This window comes from Ruditapes philippinarum, unplaced genomic scaffold (assembly GCF_026571515.1).
Source record: "Ruditapes philippinarum isolate M1 unplaced genomic scaffold, ASM2657151v2 ctg2985_1_1_1_1, whole genome shotgun sequence".
Lineage (NCBI taxonomy): Eukaryota > Metazoa > Mollusca > Bivalvia > Venerida > Veneridae > Ruditapes > Ruditapes philippinarum.
In genome coordinates, this window is record NW_026856852.1 from 14145 (window position 1) to 37902 (window position 23758).

The window sequence follows — 23758 nt, forward strand, 5'->3', positions numbered from 1 at the left end:
TTGAAACTTTACGAGCGTGCATGTATACGTAGGATGATCTGTTATGTTCATTAACAAAACAGTGACGGTGACATAATTAACAAAGATTGCCCCAGATCTTGGTCTTGTTGAATATATTTATCAATATTCTTTTTAAATTTTGTTGTGTTTTTGTCTTGTTATGTTACCATGTTTTCTCTCCAAGCAAAATTAATCAAATAATTTCTATTAAATAACTTCTACATTTAGTTGTTACAATATAATGAAGTCTGTTTTTCAATTTTGACCTAGAATAGTTGAAACAAAATTTATTTTTTTTAAAAAGAATGCTATTTTCACATAAAAGATGCCCTGGTAACAAATTCTCAGTCAGATGAAAGTGAACATTTACATGACAATCCCTCCAGTCGGGTCATTATGACTAAATGGTCAGCACTAACATTTTCTTTTTTTTCCTGACCTTGGATCTCTGTATTTGACCTTCATATGGCATATGAACATGAATTTTGCACACTTCACCTTACCTCACAACGATATAAACATTTATGCCAAGTTATATAACAATCCCTGAATTTATGTAGAAGTTTCCTCTGACCCCTAAGTGTGACGTTGACCTTTGTTCTATTATCCCGGATTATGATGGTGAATATTTGTGTCAAGTAAAACTAAGATCAAAGAAAAGCTCCAGACAAAGTCTTTTCATTTTAATCATCTCTGGTGACCTAGACCTTGCAATACTGACCTTAACTGAGCTGGCAATATTTTGAAGGTTTTTCCAATAAGGAAATGTCACCAAAACAAAATATGAATAATGGTTAAAAAAAAAAATTTAAATACACTCATTGAAATTGTGTGGTGATATATCAATCTTAGATTATTATACACATTGTTTGTAACACAACAGATGTTTATATCCACGTAGATATCCTTGAAAACTTATGGAGGACATATATTGAAGTGTTATGATCATTAACTCTTATCCCTACAGGCTATTATGACCTGCCTAAGCCAACAACCTTAGTGCATGACTAAGTCTTGACTGCTTAATTTTACTAAATTTTATCAATTTTTGAAAAACTTGTTTTACGGTTTCTACTTCAAAGTTATTAAAATTTCTCATAAAAATTAGCTTATCAGAGTAGTGGTTAAAATTGCACTGAATTATTTACATAAACTATTCTTTTGGGGTTTTTTTCTTCTTTTTTTCTTGTAGGAAAGAAACACATCATTATATTTATGCAGTTTGTTTCAGATTTTAATAGCAGTCTGAGTTAATGATATTGCAAGTTGAAAATAAATTTCCATGATATTCTTCAAATCATTGGAAGTACTGATTGGATGATTTAAATCTTAAAACAGATCTACTTTATACAAAAAGCTCTGTTTTTAATTTTACCAATGTTGATTGGTTGACTCAAAGTTAAATTTGAAAATTAACCAATGGCAACTAAAGTTATTCTTTTATTAATCTACAATTGTTTTCCATCTAACTGTCTATCCTATTTCAATTAAAATTGTCCACAGTTCATAACTAGGAAACATAAAATAGTTCATTAACTTATAGAAATTGCTTAAATTTACATACAAAGCATAACTTTGCAATAAGATGAATATCTTATCTTATAATACACTGCAATTAAACAGCCACATCTAAAAGGTTGACAGTCATAAAATATCATATCTTAATAAGCATTTAAATATTACAATGGAAGAAATATGGAAACAAAAGAATAATATTCCTTAATCGTACATCATTTCACTTCATTTTGAAGAGAGGTCTAATGTCAAACTCTTGCAAAATACCTGCACAATCAAATAAACACTGTGTTAGTAAAGCCTAACTTATGGCATCTGACCAGGCTCTATATTGTTGCTTCCTCAATTTTGGTATTTTAATAATATAAAATTTAAATTTAAATCCAGGCAATACAATCATATAAACTCAGCAGGTTAAGTTATTTTTTTTCTATTAGTTTTTAAGTCATATACCAGCACAGTACAAGTCACATGGTGATTTTACGGCTTTACTGGTGGGAGAAGACCTCAAGTGCCTTTCATACATTATTTCAGGCATGAACGTGGTGCACCTGAGTGGAACCAGCAACCTTCCATCAGTTTACTGGATAGCCCCCTCACATAATATCCGTAGAATCCAAAGTTCCTGTCAGGATTTAAACAAGTTACTGTCAGGGGCAAGTACTTTGAAGCCTTCTTCAAACCACTCGGCCTCGGGCTAAGAGTTAAAATTCAGGACAACAACATGGTAGTATATGTGTTATTTATTCTGAGAAAAGAATTCAATTGTAACTGTGTAGAAGGGCAAGTTTTCTATTGTTGATTTACAAAGAAACTTGAACAATGTACATGTTTAAACTTAAGTCATTATCACATTGCAATTACAGGTTTTCTATAGCCAGTATAATTAACTATCAGGCTTCTAAAACATGAGAGAATTATTACTGCAGTGTTATTTTAAACATAGTAATGACTACATTTCACAATTAAAAAACACTTGAAACTATAATTACATTGCTAAAACCTTTTAATTATTTCCCTGTATGGAAATTTACTAATTAAGCTACAGCCCACACACAATGTCAAAATCTCATAGAAATATCTTTCTAAAACTGAAACAATTATTAGTCTCATTTAAAATCAATTTCTTCAAATACCGGAAGAAAAATTGGAACAGACTTCTTTCTAGAAGAATGGAAAGGATAAATATAATGTACATCATTATAATAATTTGCACTTAACAGACAAGAAAACCAATGAATTATATACAATTTATCATTTCTTATTATGCACTTAATATATATATTTAAACATAGTTATTCCTTTGTCAGTAAAGTTTTATATGTAGAACAGTGTATGAAATATTCTTTATCCTTAGAAATTAGGTCAACTAAATGCAAGACAATTAATTAAAGTAAAATTTCTGTCATTCAAAATTAATCTCTTTAAATACAATAGTAGGGTTATAACAGCTTTTTTCTAGAAGAATGGACAGAATGAATATTATGCATATTCACCAATTGTTTCATTATAATAATAAAGTACTTAACAGACAAGAAAACCAATGAATTATATATAATTTATCATTTCTTATTATGCACTTAATATATATCTTTAAACACAGTTATACCTTTTGTAAGTTTTATATGTAGAACAGTGTATGAAATATTCTTTATCCTTAGAAACTAGGTCAATTAAATGCAAGACAATAAATTAAATGCATAAAATTACATTAAAATTTCTGTCAAAAAAGTTTATTAATGTACTTTTAATGGTTTATAATATAATTATGTAAGTAAATTTTGCCTTATATCAAAATTTTGGAATTTCTTGCTAATATTATGTAATGTAAGCATTAACATATAAGTTAATATTAACAAACTGGTCTTGATACAATACTGACAACTAAGCTAGGCTTTATGTCTCCCCATAACAGTTGACAAGTAACCTTGTCAAGATCTAGATTCATAAAATATTCTGCCACTTGCTGCATAAGCAAAAATCTTTGTCACAATGAGGACAAAAAAATGTCTGTCACACTCACATTTCAGTTGAGAATCAGAAATGCAAATTTCTATAGGAAAAAAAAAGAGCTGCAAGACTATTTTTGCATAATTTTGTCAGATTCAAAAGTTAAAAGAGGAAACAGTGGCCTGAACACGATTAAAATGCTAAAATGTTTAATCTATGCTCTTTACATGGTTGCAGCTCAAGTACATTAAGTTTTCATATTGGTGTTTAACAATCACAACAACACTTCCAAATGTAACTTTAATATACATGTAGTTTCCTCAAAAACAAAGTTCTTTCATTTTGCCTATACCAGGACTCATGTTAGACCAGGAAACATTTTTTAAACCAGGACTTTAAACTAAGGAATTTAAGACCAGAATATGTATTTTAGACTTGAGTATTAATTTCTTTAAACCAGGACTTATCTTTACAAATACCATAGGTCTCAAATAGCTGCATTCAGCTAAAACAGTTGTTGCATGTTAATTTCATAGTTCAAAAACATACTATATGTCTGATTTTTTTGGTTGGCATTTTACTTCAGCAACACATCATTTTGTTTGCCATAAAGGAAATGCTGACTTATAATGGAAATTAAGATGCATTAGTCAAGGAACAATAGATTTATGGAAAAAAAAAAACTAAAACTGTACTTGTGGAAGTTTGCTTATTTTTCCCGCTAGTGTGGGACTTTTGCATATATTGAAAATAAAAATCTTGAAATCTTGGATCCTCTACATTTAATACATTTTTAAGGCACAACAACTTAAGGTTGCATTTAAGAAAATGTCATCAGCTTCTTGTGAAAAATTCATGTACTTACAAAAGGTTTCAAGCATAATCTAGAAATGTGTTCATAGGACATGGATGCTCCCCTATTTAATTTCACTGTTTTGTCAGTCTATAGATGGACAGTATGATGGACAAGGGCAAATCTACCCCCCCCCCCTACTTCCACAAAAGTCAGTGCATAAAAATATTTTTTTTAATGTTTACCTATTAGTAATAAGCAATTGTGACTAAACCCTGAATCCATTGCTCAAATATTACCCCAACTTCATTTGCCACAGTACCTACTGACCTTAACATCAATAAGGGTCATCTACTAGTCATGACCAATTTCCACACTCCTTACTTATTGGCTGGACAAGCTTTTAGCAGACCAGACCAGACTGTTTCAAACTAAATTGAGACACAAATATCACCATTAAACAACTTTTCTTTGTAACTGAACAAAAAGTGTGAAAGTTTAACATAAATGGCAACTGATTATAAGAAGTCACATTAAAAAATGTTTCTTGAGCCTTCCTTGATTCAAAGAAAAACCATTTGTTTTGTTTGTTTATTTCCTCAATGACCTTATAAAAAGAATATTACGCAGAAACAGACTTCAATCTAACATGTCAAACATTGTGATTACATTTGACATATAAACATGTAGGCGTTAGCATTTTCTTATCATTCCAAGCATCATGTTAACATCGACAATTACACACCAAAAAAAACAACACAATGACGAGCATCAAATTCTTACCTTTGCAAAACAAATGTTAACAAAAGTAAATATGCTTTGCTTAATGATTTGGAATGCATTCAAAGAAATAAAACATTAAAGTTGTTAAAAAACTAAGGTTAAATAACTTGAGGCTGTTTTTAACCTGTATATTTAAATGATAATTTCTCACAAAAAGGAACACACTAAGTCTTCAGCCGCAGTGTGCAATTAATATCTTTTATTTCAAGTTATTTCTATATATAGAGACAAATCTTAATTCAATACTATTTGAAAGTTTTCCTATATGCACTTCAAATGTTAATAGATGTACAAATATAAAAATAATTTCTTTAATAACTGTGATGGTTGTAAAGAGCAAAAGTTCATATTTCATTACATCAAGTCATAAAGTATTGACGTTCACAATATATTATATGTACAGACATCACGATTTTCACAACTTTCTCACAATTATAGCAGAAACATACACCAATGTTGACATATAACAGCAAAATTAATAATGGAGAGTTAATATCAAGATTCAAGTTTCCGTAAGAATAAATGCCCATATATGAGAAATAATAAAAAGTATCACGATTAAAATACTAAAGGTTTCAAATATGGTTCACATAAAGGTGAAATAGAAACAAATTAGCTAAGAAATGTTTTTTTCCCCCGACATTTCAGTATCATATAGTGTGAACATAACAAAATACAAGGAACAAACATATTTGACCAGGATAAAAAAAATAATGTTTTCCTCTTACTGTGGTTATGAAAGCGGATTTGTTTACTTGTTAACATTAAAAAAATCTTTACTTGAACATGGTTATGGTCATGTAACAACTCTCTGGGAGGCTTTTATCCGTTTATCCTTTTAACCTCCCTGGAAGATTTTAAAGTCAGCAATAGTACTAAGTACATTAATGTTATTATTAATAGCAAACATTTCATTGCCTCTCAAATAAGATCAACAAAATAAATGGTTTGATATAAAAAGTGCATCTTTCAACAACATTTGCCAAGGACATGAACTGGTCATCTAAACGTGTACTATATGAACCCAGCAATCAAACAGTCTGAATCATAAAGTGTCATGGATATTGGTTAAATTCGTAATTCAGCTTATTATTTAATATTGGCTGAAAGTGTCCATTTTGAAAATGCACATTTTTCATTTTGGCGATTTCATATTTGAACAATTAATTAAAATCAATCATTTGACAGTAGTAAGGTCAAACTGACTATATATGTAGTCAAGCTTGGCTGTAAACTAGTAGCATAAGCAAGTTGTGGAAGGACGCCAGCATTCAGACTTTTCAGAGAAATGGTAGACTACAAAAACTGTAAACTGATGTCCGTGTACAAACCAGTCTGTCTTCTTTATGCTAGAAATAACCTACCTCTATAGTGTCCTGGGTGAAATATTTGTTTTGTTCCCATAATGTCAGTAACTGTAAATAGAAAAAGAAACTCTATATAATTTCTAATATGTAACATTTTACTTTGCTTTAAGCTGAATCTTTCACTACAAAGCCTCTATATCAAACAAAGGCACTCATTCAGATTTCTTATACATTAAAATGACAACAGGATTGAACATGGCCATACCACAAGGCTGGATAAGCATAAAACATAAATCAGCATGGCAGCAAGGTCATAATTTTTTTTATTTTGCTAAAAAAACTTAATATGACTGATTTCTCTTATTTCATTTGTCATTTGATGTTAAAAAATACCTTCCATTTCAATCTGTTACTGTATTCAAATAACAGGCGTAATTATACCCATTGCCTTAACAAAAATGTGTTAAAAATTCTGACAATGTCATCATTCATAGGTACAATGTCTGGATTTGAATTGCAGATTTATGATTGATCACTTCCTTGTAATTTGCATATCATAATTTAAGATAACATTTCAATATTCTTATTTAAATCATGATTTTAATGATAAAGTACATCTCTTTTTTGTTCAATTTCATTTTGCACTTTATAACACCATCATTGATTAGTATAGTCTTCCAAAACTGCAGAATCATTGTCTAGTAGTACAATAAGAACTAGATACAAGTAGATGAGATTTTTAATCAAATCAGAGGGTAGCAATGGATATTCCTAAATTAACTTGAAGACTGTAATCTTCTGTTTGTATAATAGTTTGGGGACCTTTCTGTTGAAAATGTGTCAGAGTTAAATATGCTCATTCATTGGTTACTTTTTTCTGGGGTTTCATATTGTGACAACAGGAAAAGTTTTTTATGCTTGACTATGATATAAAAGAATAAAAAGAAAGAACATCAAAACACTCAGCAATGTGATTGATACTCACAAAACAGATAGCCTGGTGTTTTGATGTTCTTTCTATTACATATTTCATGACCTGACTAGATTAAAAGCATAAATTTATGACAAAAAGAAAGATCTGGATTTCCATATAATCAATGCCAATGACACAAGCCAACAACTCTAATATTCCTTCTTGATTTACTGGTACATAAAGTATTGATAAGTTAACATTGTTCCACTAGTTTTTGAACCCCAAATGACCCAAAGTTATCCATGTTAACATTAAAACAAAATTTCAGACTATAATGATGACCCTATTTAAACTGGGATATCTATAGTGTTAACAGGGTTTTCCTGAGATTTAAAAGATCAAGTTTCTGATCCAAAAATTAACTATATTCAATCTTAGGTAAGAAATCATTAAAACAGACCCACTGAGCAAGTTCCATGGCCATTGTCTGAGCTTTAAGACCTAACCTTCATTATATAATTTGGCAGTTAACAAACAAATGTTTTTTATCTTTACCAGAAATAATCATTCTTTACAAGTCAAACATTCCCAAGAATTGCTTGAACTAGTGATCACATACTATATGCAAAACTCATATTTAGCAAGTGTCCTAATTTTATGTACATCAATAAAACATCTCTATGATACCAAGATCATAATCAAAATATTGTCTACTAAATGCTTTCTATATCGGTAAGTAAACTGACCCATTTTTACAGTTTGTAGATCAAGGATGTTATACATTAATATTCCCAGAAAAACAACAACATCATTTCTAAAACCTTTTACATGTACACTGTATAATTATCTATGCTTATATAAACAAGATATGTTTGTAAAACATGTATGCCCCCTATCAGCAGCCAATTATTCATGTGATAAGGTAATTATGCATGACTTCTGACCCAGTGATCAAAACAATTAATAAGGGTTATCAAGTATCTACTGGTCATTGACCTTGACCTTTGACGCCCTTGACCCAAAACTCAATAGGGGTCATCTGCTGGTCAAGACCAATCATCATACAAAGTTTGAAGTTCCTAGGCCTAAGCGTTTTTTAGTTAATTGATCAGAAACCGTTTTTACTTACAAGGTCAATGTGACCTTGACCTTTGACCCCTTGACCCAAAAATCAATAGGGGTCATTTGCTGGTCATGACTAATCATCATGCCAAGTTTGAAGTTCCTAGGCCTAAGGGTTTTTTTATTATTGATCCGAAAAACCGTTTTAACATACAAGGTCAATGTGACCTTGACCTTTGACCCCAAAATCAATAGGGGTCATCTGCTGATCATGACCAATCACTATATGCCAAGTTTGAAGTTCCTAGGCCGAAGCGTTCTTTAGTTATTGATCAGAAACCGTTTTTACTTACAAGGTCAATGTGACCTTGACCTTTGACCCCTTGATCCCAAAATCGAAAGGGGTAATCTGCTGGTCATGAAAAATCACCATACCAAGTTTGAAGTTCCTAGGCCTAAGCGTTTTTAAGTTATTGATCAGAAACCGTTTTTACTTACAAGGTCGATGTGACCTTTGACCTTTGACCCCTTGACCCAAAACTCAATAGGGGTCATCTGCTTGGTCACCACCAATCATCATACAAAGTTTGAAGTTCCTAGGCCTAAGCGTTTTTAGTTAATTGATCGGAAACCGTTTTTACCTACAAGGTCAATGTTACATGACCTTTGACCCCCTTGACCCTAAAAAACAAAAGGTCATCTGCTGGTCATGACCAATCACCATACAAGTTTGAAGTTCCTAGGCCTAAGGGTTCTTAAGTTATTGATCGGAAAGCATTTTTTACCTACAAGGTCAATGTGACCTTGCCCTTTGACCCCTTAACCCCAAAATCAGTAGGGGTCATCTGCTGGTCATGACCAATCACCATACCAAGTTTGAAGTCCCTAGGCCTAAGGGTTCTTTAGTTATTTGATCGGAAACTGCTTTTACCCAAGAGGTCAATGTGACCTTGACCTTTGACCCCTTGACCCAAAATCAATAGGGGTCATCTACTGATCATGACCAATCACCATACCAAGTTTGAAGTTCCTAGGCCTAAGGGTTCTTTCGTTATTGATCGGAAACCGTTTTTACCTACAAGGTCAATGTGACCTTGACCTTTGACCCCTTAACCCCAAAAATCAATAGGGGTCATCTACTGATCATGACCAATCACCATATCAAGTTTGAAGTCCCTAGGCCTAAGGGTTCTTTCGTTATTGATAGGAAACCGTTTTTACCTACAAGGTCAATGTGACCTTGACCTTTGACCACTTAACCCCAAAATCAATAGGGGTCATCTGCTGGTCATAACCAATCACCATACCAAGTTTGAAGTTCCTAGGCCTAAGGGTTTTTTTTTTTATTGATCGGAAACCGTTTTATCCAAGAGGTCAATGTGACCTTGACCTTTGACCCCCTTGACCCCAAAATCAATAGGGGTCATCTACTGATCATGACCAATCACCATACCAAGTTTGAAGTTCCTAGGCCTTAAGGTTCTTTACTTATTGATCGGAAACCGTTTTGCTTACAAGGTCAATGTGACCTTGACCTTTGACCCCTTGACCCCAAAATCAATAGGGGTCATCTACTGATCATGACAAATCACCATACCAAGTTTGAAGTTCCTAGGCCTAAATGTTCTTTAGTTATTGATCGGAAACCGTTTTTGCTTACAAGGTCAATGTGACCTTGACCTTTGACCCCTTGACCCCAAAATCAATAGGGGTCATCTACTTGTCATGACCAATCACCATACCAAGTTTGAAGTTCCTAGGCCTAAGGGTTCTTTAGTTATCACTCGGAAACCATTTGGTCTACGGACCGACGGACCGACAGACCGACGGACCGACAAGTGCAAAGCAATATACCCCCTTTTCTTCGAAATGGGGGCATAATAATAGGTTAACCAATTAATTTCTCTGCTCTTGCCTTTAATCCAAGTAACATTTAAACATTAAAGTAAGGTCTGATTAATGTACAAATGTAGTTAAACCACGAAACACTTACATAATCATGTTACATAGGTTGACAAAACATGTCACAACTGACCTACATGTAGCTATATTGTCTCTTTTATATTAATTATAACTGTTTACAAGGTTCATCTTTAACTTAAAACATACATAACCCAAATATTCCTATTACATTATCATATTATTTTATTTTTCTTCAGATATCTTTAACAATAAATTCGTTCAACCAATATGTTTGAATGTTTAAAAAAAATAAAGTTAATTATCAGCATTATTTTGCATATTCAGCAGATTTTCCTTTGATGGAGAAACTCAAACATTACCTTATTCAGTTTAACTTTCTTGGCATCGTCTGCGCCCACTAATGCTGTACAAAACACCGGGACAACAATCTGTGCTAGATGTGACTTTAGAAGTTCCGCATTCTTTCTTTGACTGAAATGTTAAATAATTGAAATTAAGTTATATCAATCTATACCCTGCGAAACTGATAAGATAAGTCTTTGTCACCAGTATATAGCTGAGCCAGTCAGCAAAGCTAGCTGCAAAGCCCCTCGGCAAAGCCGGTCTGCAGGCCATCTGTGCTGTCTGACTAGGCTCTAAACAGTTGCCTGACTTACTTTAAAATCTCCATTTGATAATTGATAGTTGCAAGAATAGAAGCTGGAAATGTCCATTTTAAAAATTCCAGCAGGTTAAGAGCTAAACAGTATAAAATAAGAGTATAAAATAAGAGTATAAAATAAGAGTATAAAATAAGAGTGATATGAAATTAGGTGCTACCTATGGCGCGGAAAGCATTATGAATTATGATTTTAGCATAACATATTTAGTGTACATGTAAACCAGATCTTTCTTGAAGGTAATTTGTACCATAAACAAAACGAATAAATTGGTGGTGTTCAACCTATCATCGGAGCACCCGGAATATTCCGAAAATCTCTGAACGTACAGGGGGGACCTCTGCGCATGCGTCGGCGTTTGGAAAATCCCGTCCACCATTTTTAATCTCTAATCACAGTTGTTGTTTTAACGTTATTTTCAATGTGCTTATTTATCAAAAAGGATATGTTAAAGTAACTTTTTATATTTATAATCGTTATTAAAATTCTTGTTGATGAAATGCAGGTTTATTTTCTGATTTTGTACGTCATTCTTTCACCGGAAGTGTTACTTAGCATGCGTCTGCTAACAATAGTCTGAATTATGTAGACGCTCATTAAAAGCGCTCTGATATCTATATTTAGCTCAAAATGATTTCAAAATGGCGGCGCCCTGTTAACTAAGGATTTTTTCACAGCTCATTAGGTATAGGATATATATTTTTTTGAAATTTTCATTTAGTTTGAATTTGATTTCATTTGAACTGATACACGTCATACATGTTATCTAACAGCGCTATAGCCCTCGCGGGGCCTTTGGCCCCGCTCGGACTTTCCGCGTATAAAATAAGAGTATAAAATAAGAGTATAAAATAAGAGCATAAAATAAGAGTGTAAAATAAGATGACCAAACCAAAACACTACCACACAAGCTTTCATTGGTACCCAAAATGTCATAGAAAGATAAGAGGACACTTGGAGAAGATAACTGAATAACTGGATCCCATACAGAGATAAGATCTGCCAGTCTTGCATTTTGGTGAAGTCAACATAGCAGGATAATAATTATAGTACCAAATAAAATTACATAAAGAGGACCATATTGACGGGCGATAAGGAGTGAGTATTCTACAGTGGAATTTTAATAAACCATCAAACACACTTTATATCACACACACACACACACACACCATATCAAATCAGTAATTAATTCATTTCGACAATATTTACAAGTTAAAGCAGGGAAAAGGCAAAGCAAAGCAAGGAAAAAACAGTGATACTTAAGAAGAAAAATAATGTATGAAAAGTCCAATACAGTATATATTAAGTTAGAAGGGACGAAGGAATAATGTTTGTCAAAAGGGAAAGATCTTACAATGCCCCAAGGTGACTGGGTATATCAGTACTGACCACAGTATGAGATAGGACAAAATTTAATGAAATGGATTTATAGCAGAAGCACAAGAGAGGATAACACACTGTCATATTGGACCCAGGAAAAGAACATATGTAAGAATGACTGAAAACTAATTTTAACAATCTTCTTGGTATTCTAAAGTATGATTGGACTTGTGCCATTTTAAACCTCATTAAATGTGTGGCTTCAAACATAGTTAAATTATCTGTATATCAAGTAGCCGCATTCTAAATATTAACTTCCTTATGGTATCATGCAATCAAAAAACACCGCATTTCACTGGGTTCCCAATGATGATATCAAAATTATCAAATTACAATCTTAAAAATACTACCAGTGGAAAATCCAACCATTACCTGTTTCTATAAATAAATCCTATGAAAAAACCCTTACCTGTTACTTAAGCAGTTTTTATAAATTCTATTTTAGGCATAAATGGGTAGCAACTTAGCTTAAACCTTGATACATTTGAAAATCTCATACTGACAAGTCAAGTTGATAATCTACAAATTTAACAATAAATTACAACTTTTGATATTTGTTAAGTAAGATAACCATATACTTCTTTACAGTTCGAAAACATGGCTACCCACATGGAAAGAATGGCCAATGAGATGTACTATTGTCACATACTTGCATGTAATATACAAAATTTAACAGTAATAAAGTTAAAATATCTGAGTTTAACAACACATAATTTACTGTCAGAGACATGAAATTGGGGAAAAATCATAAAAAACTATTTATTCTATATGACCAGGCTATATCTAGCAAATATCTATATTAAATTATGGGAACAAATATCCTGTACACCATGAGGAAACCCCTTCAACTTGGCCCAACCCAAAAGGTAAAGTCTAAACAAGATACATGCAGGCCAAATATCCAAGATATTGGTCAATAACTGAATGCTTTGTAAACAAGAACTCGATTATTCTCAGTGCTTGAGTCTGGAGAATGTAGAATTTTCTATGTTCAAAATTGGTGAGGGTTTACATCGCACCAACATAGTATAGGTCACATGGTGACTTCCTAGTTTTACTGGTGGGGGAGAACCTCAGGTGTCCTTCAGTGCATTATTTCAGACACGAACTGGCACCTAAGCAGAATCAAAAACATTCAGTAAGCTAGCTGGATAGCTTCCTCACATGAAAGAATCAAAAGTTCCTGTCGGGATTTGAACCCACAGCAGTGAGGGGCAAGTGATTTAAATGGCAACCCTTTTTAGATGAGAGTTATTCTATTCAGTCTTTCCAGACCAGTTCTGGGCTTTTGCCAATAGGTAGGGAAAGGGTCCTTTCAATTTGGGGGCAAATTAACATTATGTATATACAAAAGGAGAAGATATGTTTTTATTTAAGTTGAAGTTTAGGAGAAAACTACATGATTTTTAAGAATTTTTCAGGGTCAGGATGAAATCCAAACCTGTAAACAGTCCAATCTTTAGGAGGAAATGAAACCTGAATTGTCAACGTCAACTAAATAAATTATACAAGTGAACACTAAAATCTTTTTACTGTGTTTCTTTACTTCTTTCCAGGATGGTATTAAATATGCAGGCAAATGTAAAACTCTTGTAACAACAATTACATAAGGCCTAAATAAAAATATCCAGGAAAATTAATCAATTTAGATTCAATGTTATTACATTTTATTATGTATGTTTGCTTAAAAAATATTGCCATGAAAAAGCTTTAAAACCACATGTAGTTCAATTACTTATTACAAATGAAAGTGCCTTGTGCTCTCTCACACTTTATAACAGGTCATAAATTCTCTTTTAATAAGTTTTTTCATAGAAATTATTTTCCTAAACTGAAAATAGATAACCTTCATATGATCAAGGTCATATAAAAGTCATTGTCAATTGAAGAACTTTTAACATTTTCTGTTTAAAAAGTATCATTATAATTTATCTAGCATGGTAGAATTATGGGGCTTTCTGTTACCATATCAACCTAATAAATTCCCATTGTTTTCTGTGGTTTCTTTAATCTGATCAAATTACCTGACTTAAATCAGCAGATTTTCCCGGGTTTTATATTATTTTGTTCTAGTTTTACAACACATGTGTATAAAGTAAAATACAAAACAAGTGTATATAGTAAAACGAAAGAATAATCTCCCAATCAAGTAATAGAAAGAGCATCGAAACACGAGGCTATCTGATTACTACGTGGGGGCATAGCCCTCGAGTATTAATCAGATTGCCGAGTGTTTTGATGTTCTTTCTCTTTTGTATCATAGTCAAACATAAAAACACATTCCCTGTTGTTACAATTTGATACCCCAGAAAAAAGTAACTAATGAACGAGGATCTGAATATGATATTTCTGTTGCTTTCTGTTTCTCTGTCGTCACAATAGATAAACCACAGTAAAAATGAGATAATCAATGGACATGCTCTGGAGTGCGGGTAACTAATACCTGCACTCCAGTTAACAACACTGTGCATGTATATGTATATGATTTAACTCTGACACATTTTCAACAGAAAGGTCCCCAAACTATGATACACTTTGACAATAGATTCTACCAGAGCTACATGTATTTCAAAACTTACAGGAGATCTACTGTACATGTTATAGCTCACAATATAAATAATATACAAATTGATATATCAGGTAGTTAAAACTATCAATAAATGTCATTGAGCTCATGTTTGCTTGATTGTTTATGTTGTATGTGTTACTGTGTTGTTGTTTTTATTTTTTGCTTATTTATTTGGTCCTTTTTTCATTTCTTTCTTTTTGGGAAAAGGGGAGGAGCAAGTGTTGATTGGGAGTTAAGTCACGCTGATTTTAGTCAATCTGATTTCTTTGGCTATTATGCTTCCTTAAAAGACATCTGACATGTTCACTACGTACAAGGCCTCTTATAAGAAGTATACGGGAAGAGATGATTTTTATGATTGTGATTTAAGTATGATAGTGTTAAGTATTTAAGTACTGTATGGGCGTATCATACTAAGTGTGTATTATCTTGATTTGTATTTAATTGAGAAACTGTTTCATCATGTAAGATGTATAATCTTTATGCCAATTACAGCTGAATAAATGGTCTTAAATACTATAATTGTCTGCCACTAATGCCACTAGTGCCAGGTAATTGGTCCAAATTCTTAACCCTATAATTCTTATTATTCAAAAATTCTCATCACTATTCGCAGATAGTATCAAAAACAAAATTTGCATCAGTAATTGTTTGAGACAGTAGCTGAATACTAACATCTTCCGCAAAGGTATCTCAACCTATCACAACACAAAACCATAGCAATCAGGATAAAAATTTTATTTTATAATGACATATGCAGCTATAAACCTGTCAGCCTCTATTTTAATGATGAAACTTTTGCAATATATAGACAGCATAATACCATAAATTCTTTTTTGACTATTTCTGGACCTTTGAAGTTGACGATTATTAATTTCTCTTGAAAATAAAAAAAAATCCCGGAAAATAATTGTCTTGAGGCCATAACTTACCAGTGATGAAGTAAATCATTTATTAAATAGATCAGGTGTAACCGCAATTCAAAACTTGCATCCTTGGCCATTATTCTGAAAAAAATAAAACATGTGACATAGACAATACGTATACAATGATGTGTCTAGTTTGTATCTAGTACAGTACACACCATCTTGTTCACCATAATATATTATTTACCAGTCAATATGTTACTGTTATTATTTTAAAGTTTATTATAGGAAGAAAATAACAAGGGAAAGTTTTTTAGGTGTTTATCAATTCTAGATTTCACAGGATGTTACTACACAGCTTGTGAACAAAACAAGCAAAACAACTACAAAAAAATCAGTTATGTTGTGGTATATATGCTTCATACACCACTTACGAACTTTCGCTATATGTATATACAGTATTTCGATAGAGCGGAAGTCAGTGTGCTAGCATGCGCTTTGCCATATCTCGTTCAGTTACCGCTCACGTTTTAAACTCGGTTGCCATGAAGCGACACTAAGTGTACATGGCTTTACAACTAAAATATCAGACAAACACATTAAAACAATACACATAAACTACACATGGTTGTTTTCCATATTAATATTTTGCATTTGAAACTGATAGTCAAACAAATATCTCAATATTCTTACCAATTTAATGTATTGTTTACATGTGATGACAGCAACGCTGTGTGTTAGATTACTTTCGGTTCAGAAAATTCATTTGTTTACCATCAAAACTCATATGTTTACCATAGGAACCATATATAGATAGAAAGCAAATTATACAAAGGTAAAGAAAAAATTGTTCGTTTCTGAACAAAAAATCGAATAAATAAATACAAAGTCCTTTTAAAAGGTCCCTTCTTTGAGTTCATTTGAAAGGGGAATAGTTTGGTGCGATTTTAGACAGGGAAACAGGGAGTTATCATTCATGGCTAGGGAATATGGCCGATTGAAATCATGCAAGCAAGTTTGTAAGTGTACACTTAATTACTTTTGTATATTGTTCAAAAAAACAAAACATGCAATAAATACTGGAGTGCCAAAAAAAGCATATTTTCAAAGAAAAACAACAGCTAAAAGTTAATTTTTTTTCTGGCAATTACCTCTTAAAGTTATATGCACTTTCAGATCAAATTTGAAATATGTTTTTAGTCAAACATGACTGTATGTTAAAAATATAGCACAAATAGAAGTGGTCTACAGTGTTACTGATTAAGGTCTAAATTTCTCTGTTCTGAGGATTATATAACTTTTATTTTCTAAATAAATAACATTTCAATAATACTAGTCTAGACAAGTGCCGGGGAGTAAAATATAATATCTGCTGGGGAGTAAACTCCAAGTGCAGACATAAGTATAAGTTTAGTGACCTAGTAAAAACACCATGAAATATGAAGATAAAAAATTACTAGACTTAATTTAAGCTTTTTTTTAGATATTACAATTAAGAGTATATTTGCTTACATGCACATATACTAGCTTTATATAATTTCATTTAGCAATACTTTGCTCAGTACATGTAAACAAACACGTCTTAATATTTCATCATGCCGAAATATAAGAGTTATGGAAGTTATCACTTTAACAAAATAAAGTACCATATCCTTTGTGTATCTATTACATCATCTACATTACCAAATATAGACATATAATGTATTGATTTTATCATGTTTTAAAAGGAATGTAGATAAATAAATGTTGTACTTAGACAGCGTCATAAAATTTAAAAGAAAATGTTTTCATGGTAACTTATTTTGAATTACTGTTTTGGGTTAAACATCAATTTAGCAGTATTTCAGTTATACACCTGAATGAATTAGAAAACCATGATGTAACATTAATTCTGTACCAGTACTTTACCTAATTCTCTACAAGTAATTGACAACTTCTCCACATTGATCATTTGGAACAGCAGTGGTGAACAAATGGCATTAAACATATTAAATATAATGTCTCATGAATCGTTAGAGAACAATGTCTGCCACGCTGATGTGCATGACACACAAACCTTTAAGTTTTAGACCATCAGTCCTCCCAAATGAGCTTATTATTATGTAGACTAATTAGCATTCAAAGTTATAAATAACATCTACCAGCCATGTGATAACTTATCTTATATAAGCCAGTTTTAAAATAAACTAATCAATACTGTAACACTGATGATGATCTGTATAGACTGTTTATATAAGCTTCAGTGTTAACTTAGTGACCCTATAGTTCGAAAGAGTTATATATATTAACCAAGTTGAAAGAGTTCAACTAACTCTTACAACATTTAATAACTAAACCCTTAGTCTAGTGTTGTTGATTCTATCGATGCAGCCAAGGCAGCACAAAACCAGCTGGCACACCCATGCCGTCTGCACTGTTCATTATATTTTAGTATATATTTTCAAATTTTGACTAAATACTAAAATGGATTTATCCAAATTGAAAGAGCAATAATCCATTTAAGTTATTAGAATGGTAAGTTTTAAACTTGCCGATCTCTCAATGAGAAAATTTCTAAAAACATTTTGTACATGTATGTATTAACTGAAAAGCGAACAGTGCAGACCATGATCAGATGTGAGAAATGTGCCAACTGATCTATGTTTGCATTGGTCACATGGGTACATACAGTCACTGCGAGAATGCTATAGATTAACACTGAAAGCCACATGTGACCCTGTCTGTTACCCTTCACTGTAAGTTTGTTTCTTATATAATGTTTATTTAGTATGTTTTCATTAATGGCCTACAGAAACAACATTTTTACCTTTTAACAAGGAATAAAGTAATAAGCTGTGATTGTTGGTCTGTTGTACAGTGCTGGAATATCCAACTTTTACCACTCTGAAACAATAAAATATTACACATATTTATTTAGTACACTGATACCATAAAAACCTGCTCAATCTTACAGACACCACTATTCTAGTAGAAATAAGCAGTGGCATGTAACTAAAATTACCTATTCTAAAGAAAAAAAAAGATGTAACTTTTTTTCTATAAGTAATTATTGTATTGGCTCACAAAAAAAAACACACAAAAAAACATGTATAAAGAAAACCCTAAAATAAACACATGCATGTGTGTCCAGAGGCTTTTTATACTTACACATATACATATGTTATTTTTTCAAATGAAAAATTTTGATCCTAATAATTCTGAACTTTTCACTAGACAATATTTCAGACTCTCAAATCAAGTTTCACCTGTATGAATTAAAACTAATGAGACAAAAAGAAATATCTTTGATAATTTCTGCATGAGCATTCATTAAAGTACATTTAGCAGATAAAACTATCCCTGTTCACCTAAATACCATAAAACCTTTTATATAATACATAAAAGAGCCCTTTAATGACAATGACAGAAAAACGGAGTGTAATTCAAGCCTTTTATGACTGTAATTTGTTCAATAATTCTGCTTTCACTGCAAAATATACAAATCTGAGAAACGTACAAAGGAAACCTTTTAATTTTGTCACATGCTTCTTGCATGTGAATTGTTATAATAATAATTCTAAAAGTAAGTCAATAGCCCCACTGTCCGTCATAAGGAGTCCATTTGGCTCTGGTCCTTTTAAAAGACTAAATTAGACAGAAAATTGCCTAGACATCACTTGTGTCTCCCATTAAATCAGTCATTTCAGTAAAAGCTGAACATTTAATTACTCTATTTTGTGAAGGTATCAAAAAATATGTCAAGAAATACTTCAACATTCAATCAATAAGCCTGACACAACACAACATGACACCACCAATTACCTTGTTTCTATTTTTAGAAATAATTGTAAGTCTGACATGACAAAACTTTATAATACAGTTATAACAATATTACAGTATCATGGTACATAGCCAACAAACCAACAACCTCTCCATTGTCATACAAACTTAACCTTTAACCTGCTGAATATAGGTCAAGGATTTGTCAAGCTTTGAATTTGGACCAGTCCATTTGAAGTGTTATGGCATTTTGATATCAGAATATAACAGGAGCCACAACCTAGTGGGGGTCACACTCAACTTTTTATTATTCCTAAAGCAGGAAGAATATTATAGTAAAGACAACTCCTACAAAACATATTTTTGTAACAAATAAACATATGACCTTAAAGGTGTAGGTCACTCAAGTTCAGTCTGGTCTACTTAAAAGTCTTGTCCAAAGGGTTGTTGTGTCCAAGTATGAAGACAATCCATTAAGAAAAACAAATAATGGCCAATGTTTAAGTTTCTGAATGGCAATGGCAACAGGAAAGACAACTGGACTGTAGCAATAGCTTGAAATATTTCTTCTAAAAAGTCAAGCTAAGGACAGCATAGATCATGGGCTGGTCACACTGCATGGATATGTAGACTTGGTTGGCTCTATTGTGGCAAAGGTTAATCAATTTTGGTTCCAGCTGGTCATAGGTTAAATCCAAACTTGCAAACCTAACTGTCATCTTTGTCAGGAATTTTTAAATTCATTCCAGGTAAATAAGAGCTATGACCAAACTGCCCATATGACTTGACCTATTGACCTTTACCTTCTACCATAGGTTGTGAGGTTAAATAAAAATCATTACACTTTAAAATGTCTAAATCTTTTAAAATCAGTGAAACAACTAGGACAGACATAATATGGGGATCATTTTGACATTTTTTCTCCTTGTGGTTTTGATTTAAGTCACTGCACTTTCAAAGTCATATGGCAACTTGCCAACTATAGTGCTGAGGAATGCTTCATGTGCACATACTTGCATTATTTGCATGCACCTGAGAAAAAAGCCATACAGAACAAACTGTAAACAAAGTCTTAAGTGTAAGGCACTGAAACAAATAATCTCAGAATGTATGCATTATCAATTAACATTACACACATAGCACCAGCTAAAAATTTTCATTCAATATTTATCTGGTGGATCAGTGCATGAAAGCCAAATGATTGTGAAATAATTTTCCCATAATTCAGATGCTATGACTTTATATCATTGATATATTAAGGTGTTTAGCAGTATAAGACAATCATAAAGGATGATCAAGTGTCGCCTTTCTTATGATTGACTGTATGCTAATAACATGTCAGTAAGACGCAATAAAATATTCATCGCCTCTCCACACCGTTGTCGCTGTCTACATCAACATGCATAATGACGTTAAAAACACATCCATCTTGCATGTTATAACTCAATGTCACATAATGATTTCCAAGAATAAGTATACAGTTTTCTCTATTCCAGTCAAGGTCCACGTGTAAAAAAATCACGTTATATCAAAATAAGCGACATCAATCTAAACAATTTTTGCACTTTTATAATATACCAACCTGAATGGCATCTTTGGTACATGATTCTATAATAGGCTGTACAGTTTTATCAAGGTCATCTAGGGAGATTTCACATTCCTCACTCAACTTCTGTAACTGTTCTGCTTTATTACCCCATATTGCATCTTCTATCTGTGACTGTACAATATAAATGATATTGCATTCTACATGCACATTTGTATATCAATACAAACAAAGCCTTGACAAAATACATGTATATCATGATAGATTATATAATATTAATAACAATAATAATGATATTTTCATATGAAAGAAACAAAGACAATAGGGTGTAAAATATAAGTTATTAGATGGATAATGATCAATTGTTATACACTTGTATATGCATCAATATATCATAACAAAATACTGAATAATAATATCAAAAACAAACAAACAAAAAAGACACAGTATGTTACAATAATATTGTTGATATTACAAATCAATAATTAATTCTAATAGACCTGCAATTTCCCCCACTGAACATAGAAGAACCGAAAGTGTGTGTGATTATGCTATAAAACCACAGTTTGATGTTGTTTTTTTTTAACATGTGACGTAATCATTATACATGTGATGTAACCACTAGAGATGCGACGCGCTGAATATAAGTACGGAAACAAATCATGTGCAATTTAGCTGAGTATCAGGTAGGGCAGCATTTATTTGTTGATGTCGTGTTAAAATCGAAATAATATATCCAAATCGTTGATTTTATTGCTTGATAACATCACTGTTTGTCTTTCGGATGCGCATCATTAAATCACTCGGGCTACGCCCTCGTGATATAATTCTCTCGCATCCGAAACTACAAACAGTGATGCTAATGAGCGATAAAATCGCTGTTTGGGATATATTATTTCTTAAATAAGATAAAACTAGTAGTGCTGGTCCACAGAGTGACCAACTGATTCTACCATCTCTATGACACAGAATTTAATGTAGGTCCATGTATCATTATTTGTTCAGATGAACATTTGAACTAAGTTTGAAGAAAGTCCTTCAAGGAGTTAAGAACTTATAGGTCAGACACAAAATTGTCCAACATCCCTGACCTTCAAGGATGACCTTGACCTGAAGTTGGCATAGCAGCTGCATGGATCCTGCACACTACCTTGTTAAGATAAACATTTGAGCAAAGTATGAATAGAATCCTTCAAGGTATAAAGAATTTATACAGCCAACACAGGTGCAGACAAACTAAACAGAAAATGCAACCTAGTCCCAGTAGAGGGCATAATAACTTTAGCCACTACCAAAGACTGTTCCAATCATCCATATTTTACTATATTATACAAGACATTTTCAAGTCAATTCAGGAATAAATGTTTTTTCCATTAGAATTAGGTTTAAACTTATATCTTTACAGTCACATGCCAAGCATCCCTCATATTGACTAGATGTAATTTTTGTGAATTTAATCAGCACAGTTTTGTGTACAACCCAGTGTTCATGACACTTATGTACAAACACCACTAGAAGGTTAATTTCATTCTTATCAGCACTGTATAATCTTGAAACTAGAAATGTGTCATCATGCCACGGATGCCCCCGCTTGCAGCCAAAATTTCAGATGTTATAATATTTAGTTCCAATTTATTTTGCACAAATTATTGTTTTCATTTTAAGTTCAAAGCCCTTAAAACTTTTCAATGTTAACACAAACCATTTTCATACAATGTTCAAGGCACTGAAATTATTCAGTCTCAACCTTTTGAAAATAGCATATTTCATATTTGTAGCCAAAATAATGGTTACATACATTTCCACAAAAGTATGAGTGCTGAAACTGAAAGTTCAAAATTTTTCCAGCATTCAAGAAAGCTAAGTTTGTCAAAAATCATTGAACCACAACCAAATTCAAACTTAAACTGCTTATTCCTAAGATGTATCTATATTATTTTCAAAGTGAAAGGGACATAACTCTGCCAAAAATTCATCGAACCATGACCAAATTCCAACTTGACCTGCCCATTCCTTTGACATATCCATATGTCAAATTTGAGTTGAATATGCGACACTGTTGGGTAGATAATAAACAGAAACTGTAAATTTCATATTATTTTCAAAGTGTTAGGGGCATTACTCTGCCAAAAATCATTGAACCATGACCAAATTCGAACTTGGCCTGGGCATTCCAAAAACATATCCATATGTCAAATTTGAGTTGAATGTGTTGTACTGTTGGGGAGATAATAAACAGTGTGTGTGTGTTTGGGTTTGTTTACCCTCGCCACCGGAAAGAGACCATATGGGCGAGCATATACTTCATATATAATAAACAGAAACTGAAAATTTCATATTATTTTCAAAGTGAAAGGGGCATTACTCTGCCAAAAATCATTGAACCATGACCAAATTCAAACTTGGCCTGGGCATTCCAAAAACATATCCATATGATAAATTTGAGTTGAATGTGTTGTACTGTTGGGGAGATAATAAACTGTAACTGAAAATTTCATATAATTTTCAAAGTGGTTCAAAGGGGCATAACTCTGCCAAAAATCATTGAACCATGACCAAATTCGAACTTGACCTGTATTTTCTCATGACATATCCATATGTCAAATTTGAGTTGAATGTGTTGTACTGTTGGGGAGATAATGAACGGAAACTGAAAATTTCATATTATGTTCAAAGTAAAAGGGGCATAACTCTGCCAAAAATCATCAAACCATGACCAAATTCGAACTTGAC

General features: G+C 32.3%; 1 protein-coding gene across 1 annotated transcript in view; it reads right to left on the minus strand.

The window, feature by feature from the left end:
* The window catches only part of LOC132747911 (calcium homeostasis endoplasmic reticulum protein-like), a 61673-nt gene that overhangs the window by 13911 nt on the left and 24004 nt on the right, over positions 1-23758 (minus strand). Inside the window, exons 5-9 of the mRNA XM_060737441.1 lie at positions 21062-21199; positions 18527-18603; positions 15787-15861; positions 10606-10717; positions 6406-6456 (exon numbers count right to left, since the gene is read on the minus strand). Of these exons, the coding sequence (XP_060593424.1) occupies positions 6406-6456; positions 10606-10717; positions 15787-15861; positions 18527-18603; positions 21062-21199 (453 nt within the window). The remainder of the gene's footprint in view (positions 1-6405; positions 6457-10605; positions 10718-15786; positions 15862-18526; positions 18604-21061; positions 21200-23758) is intronic.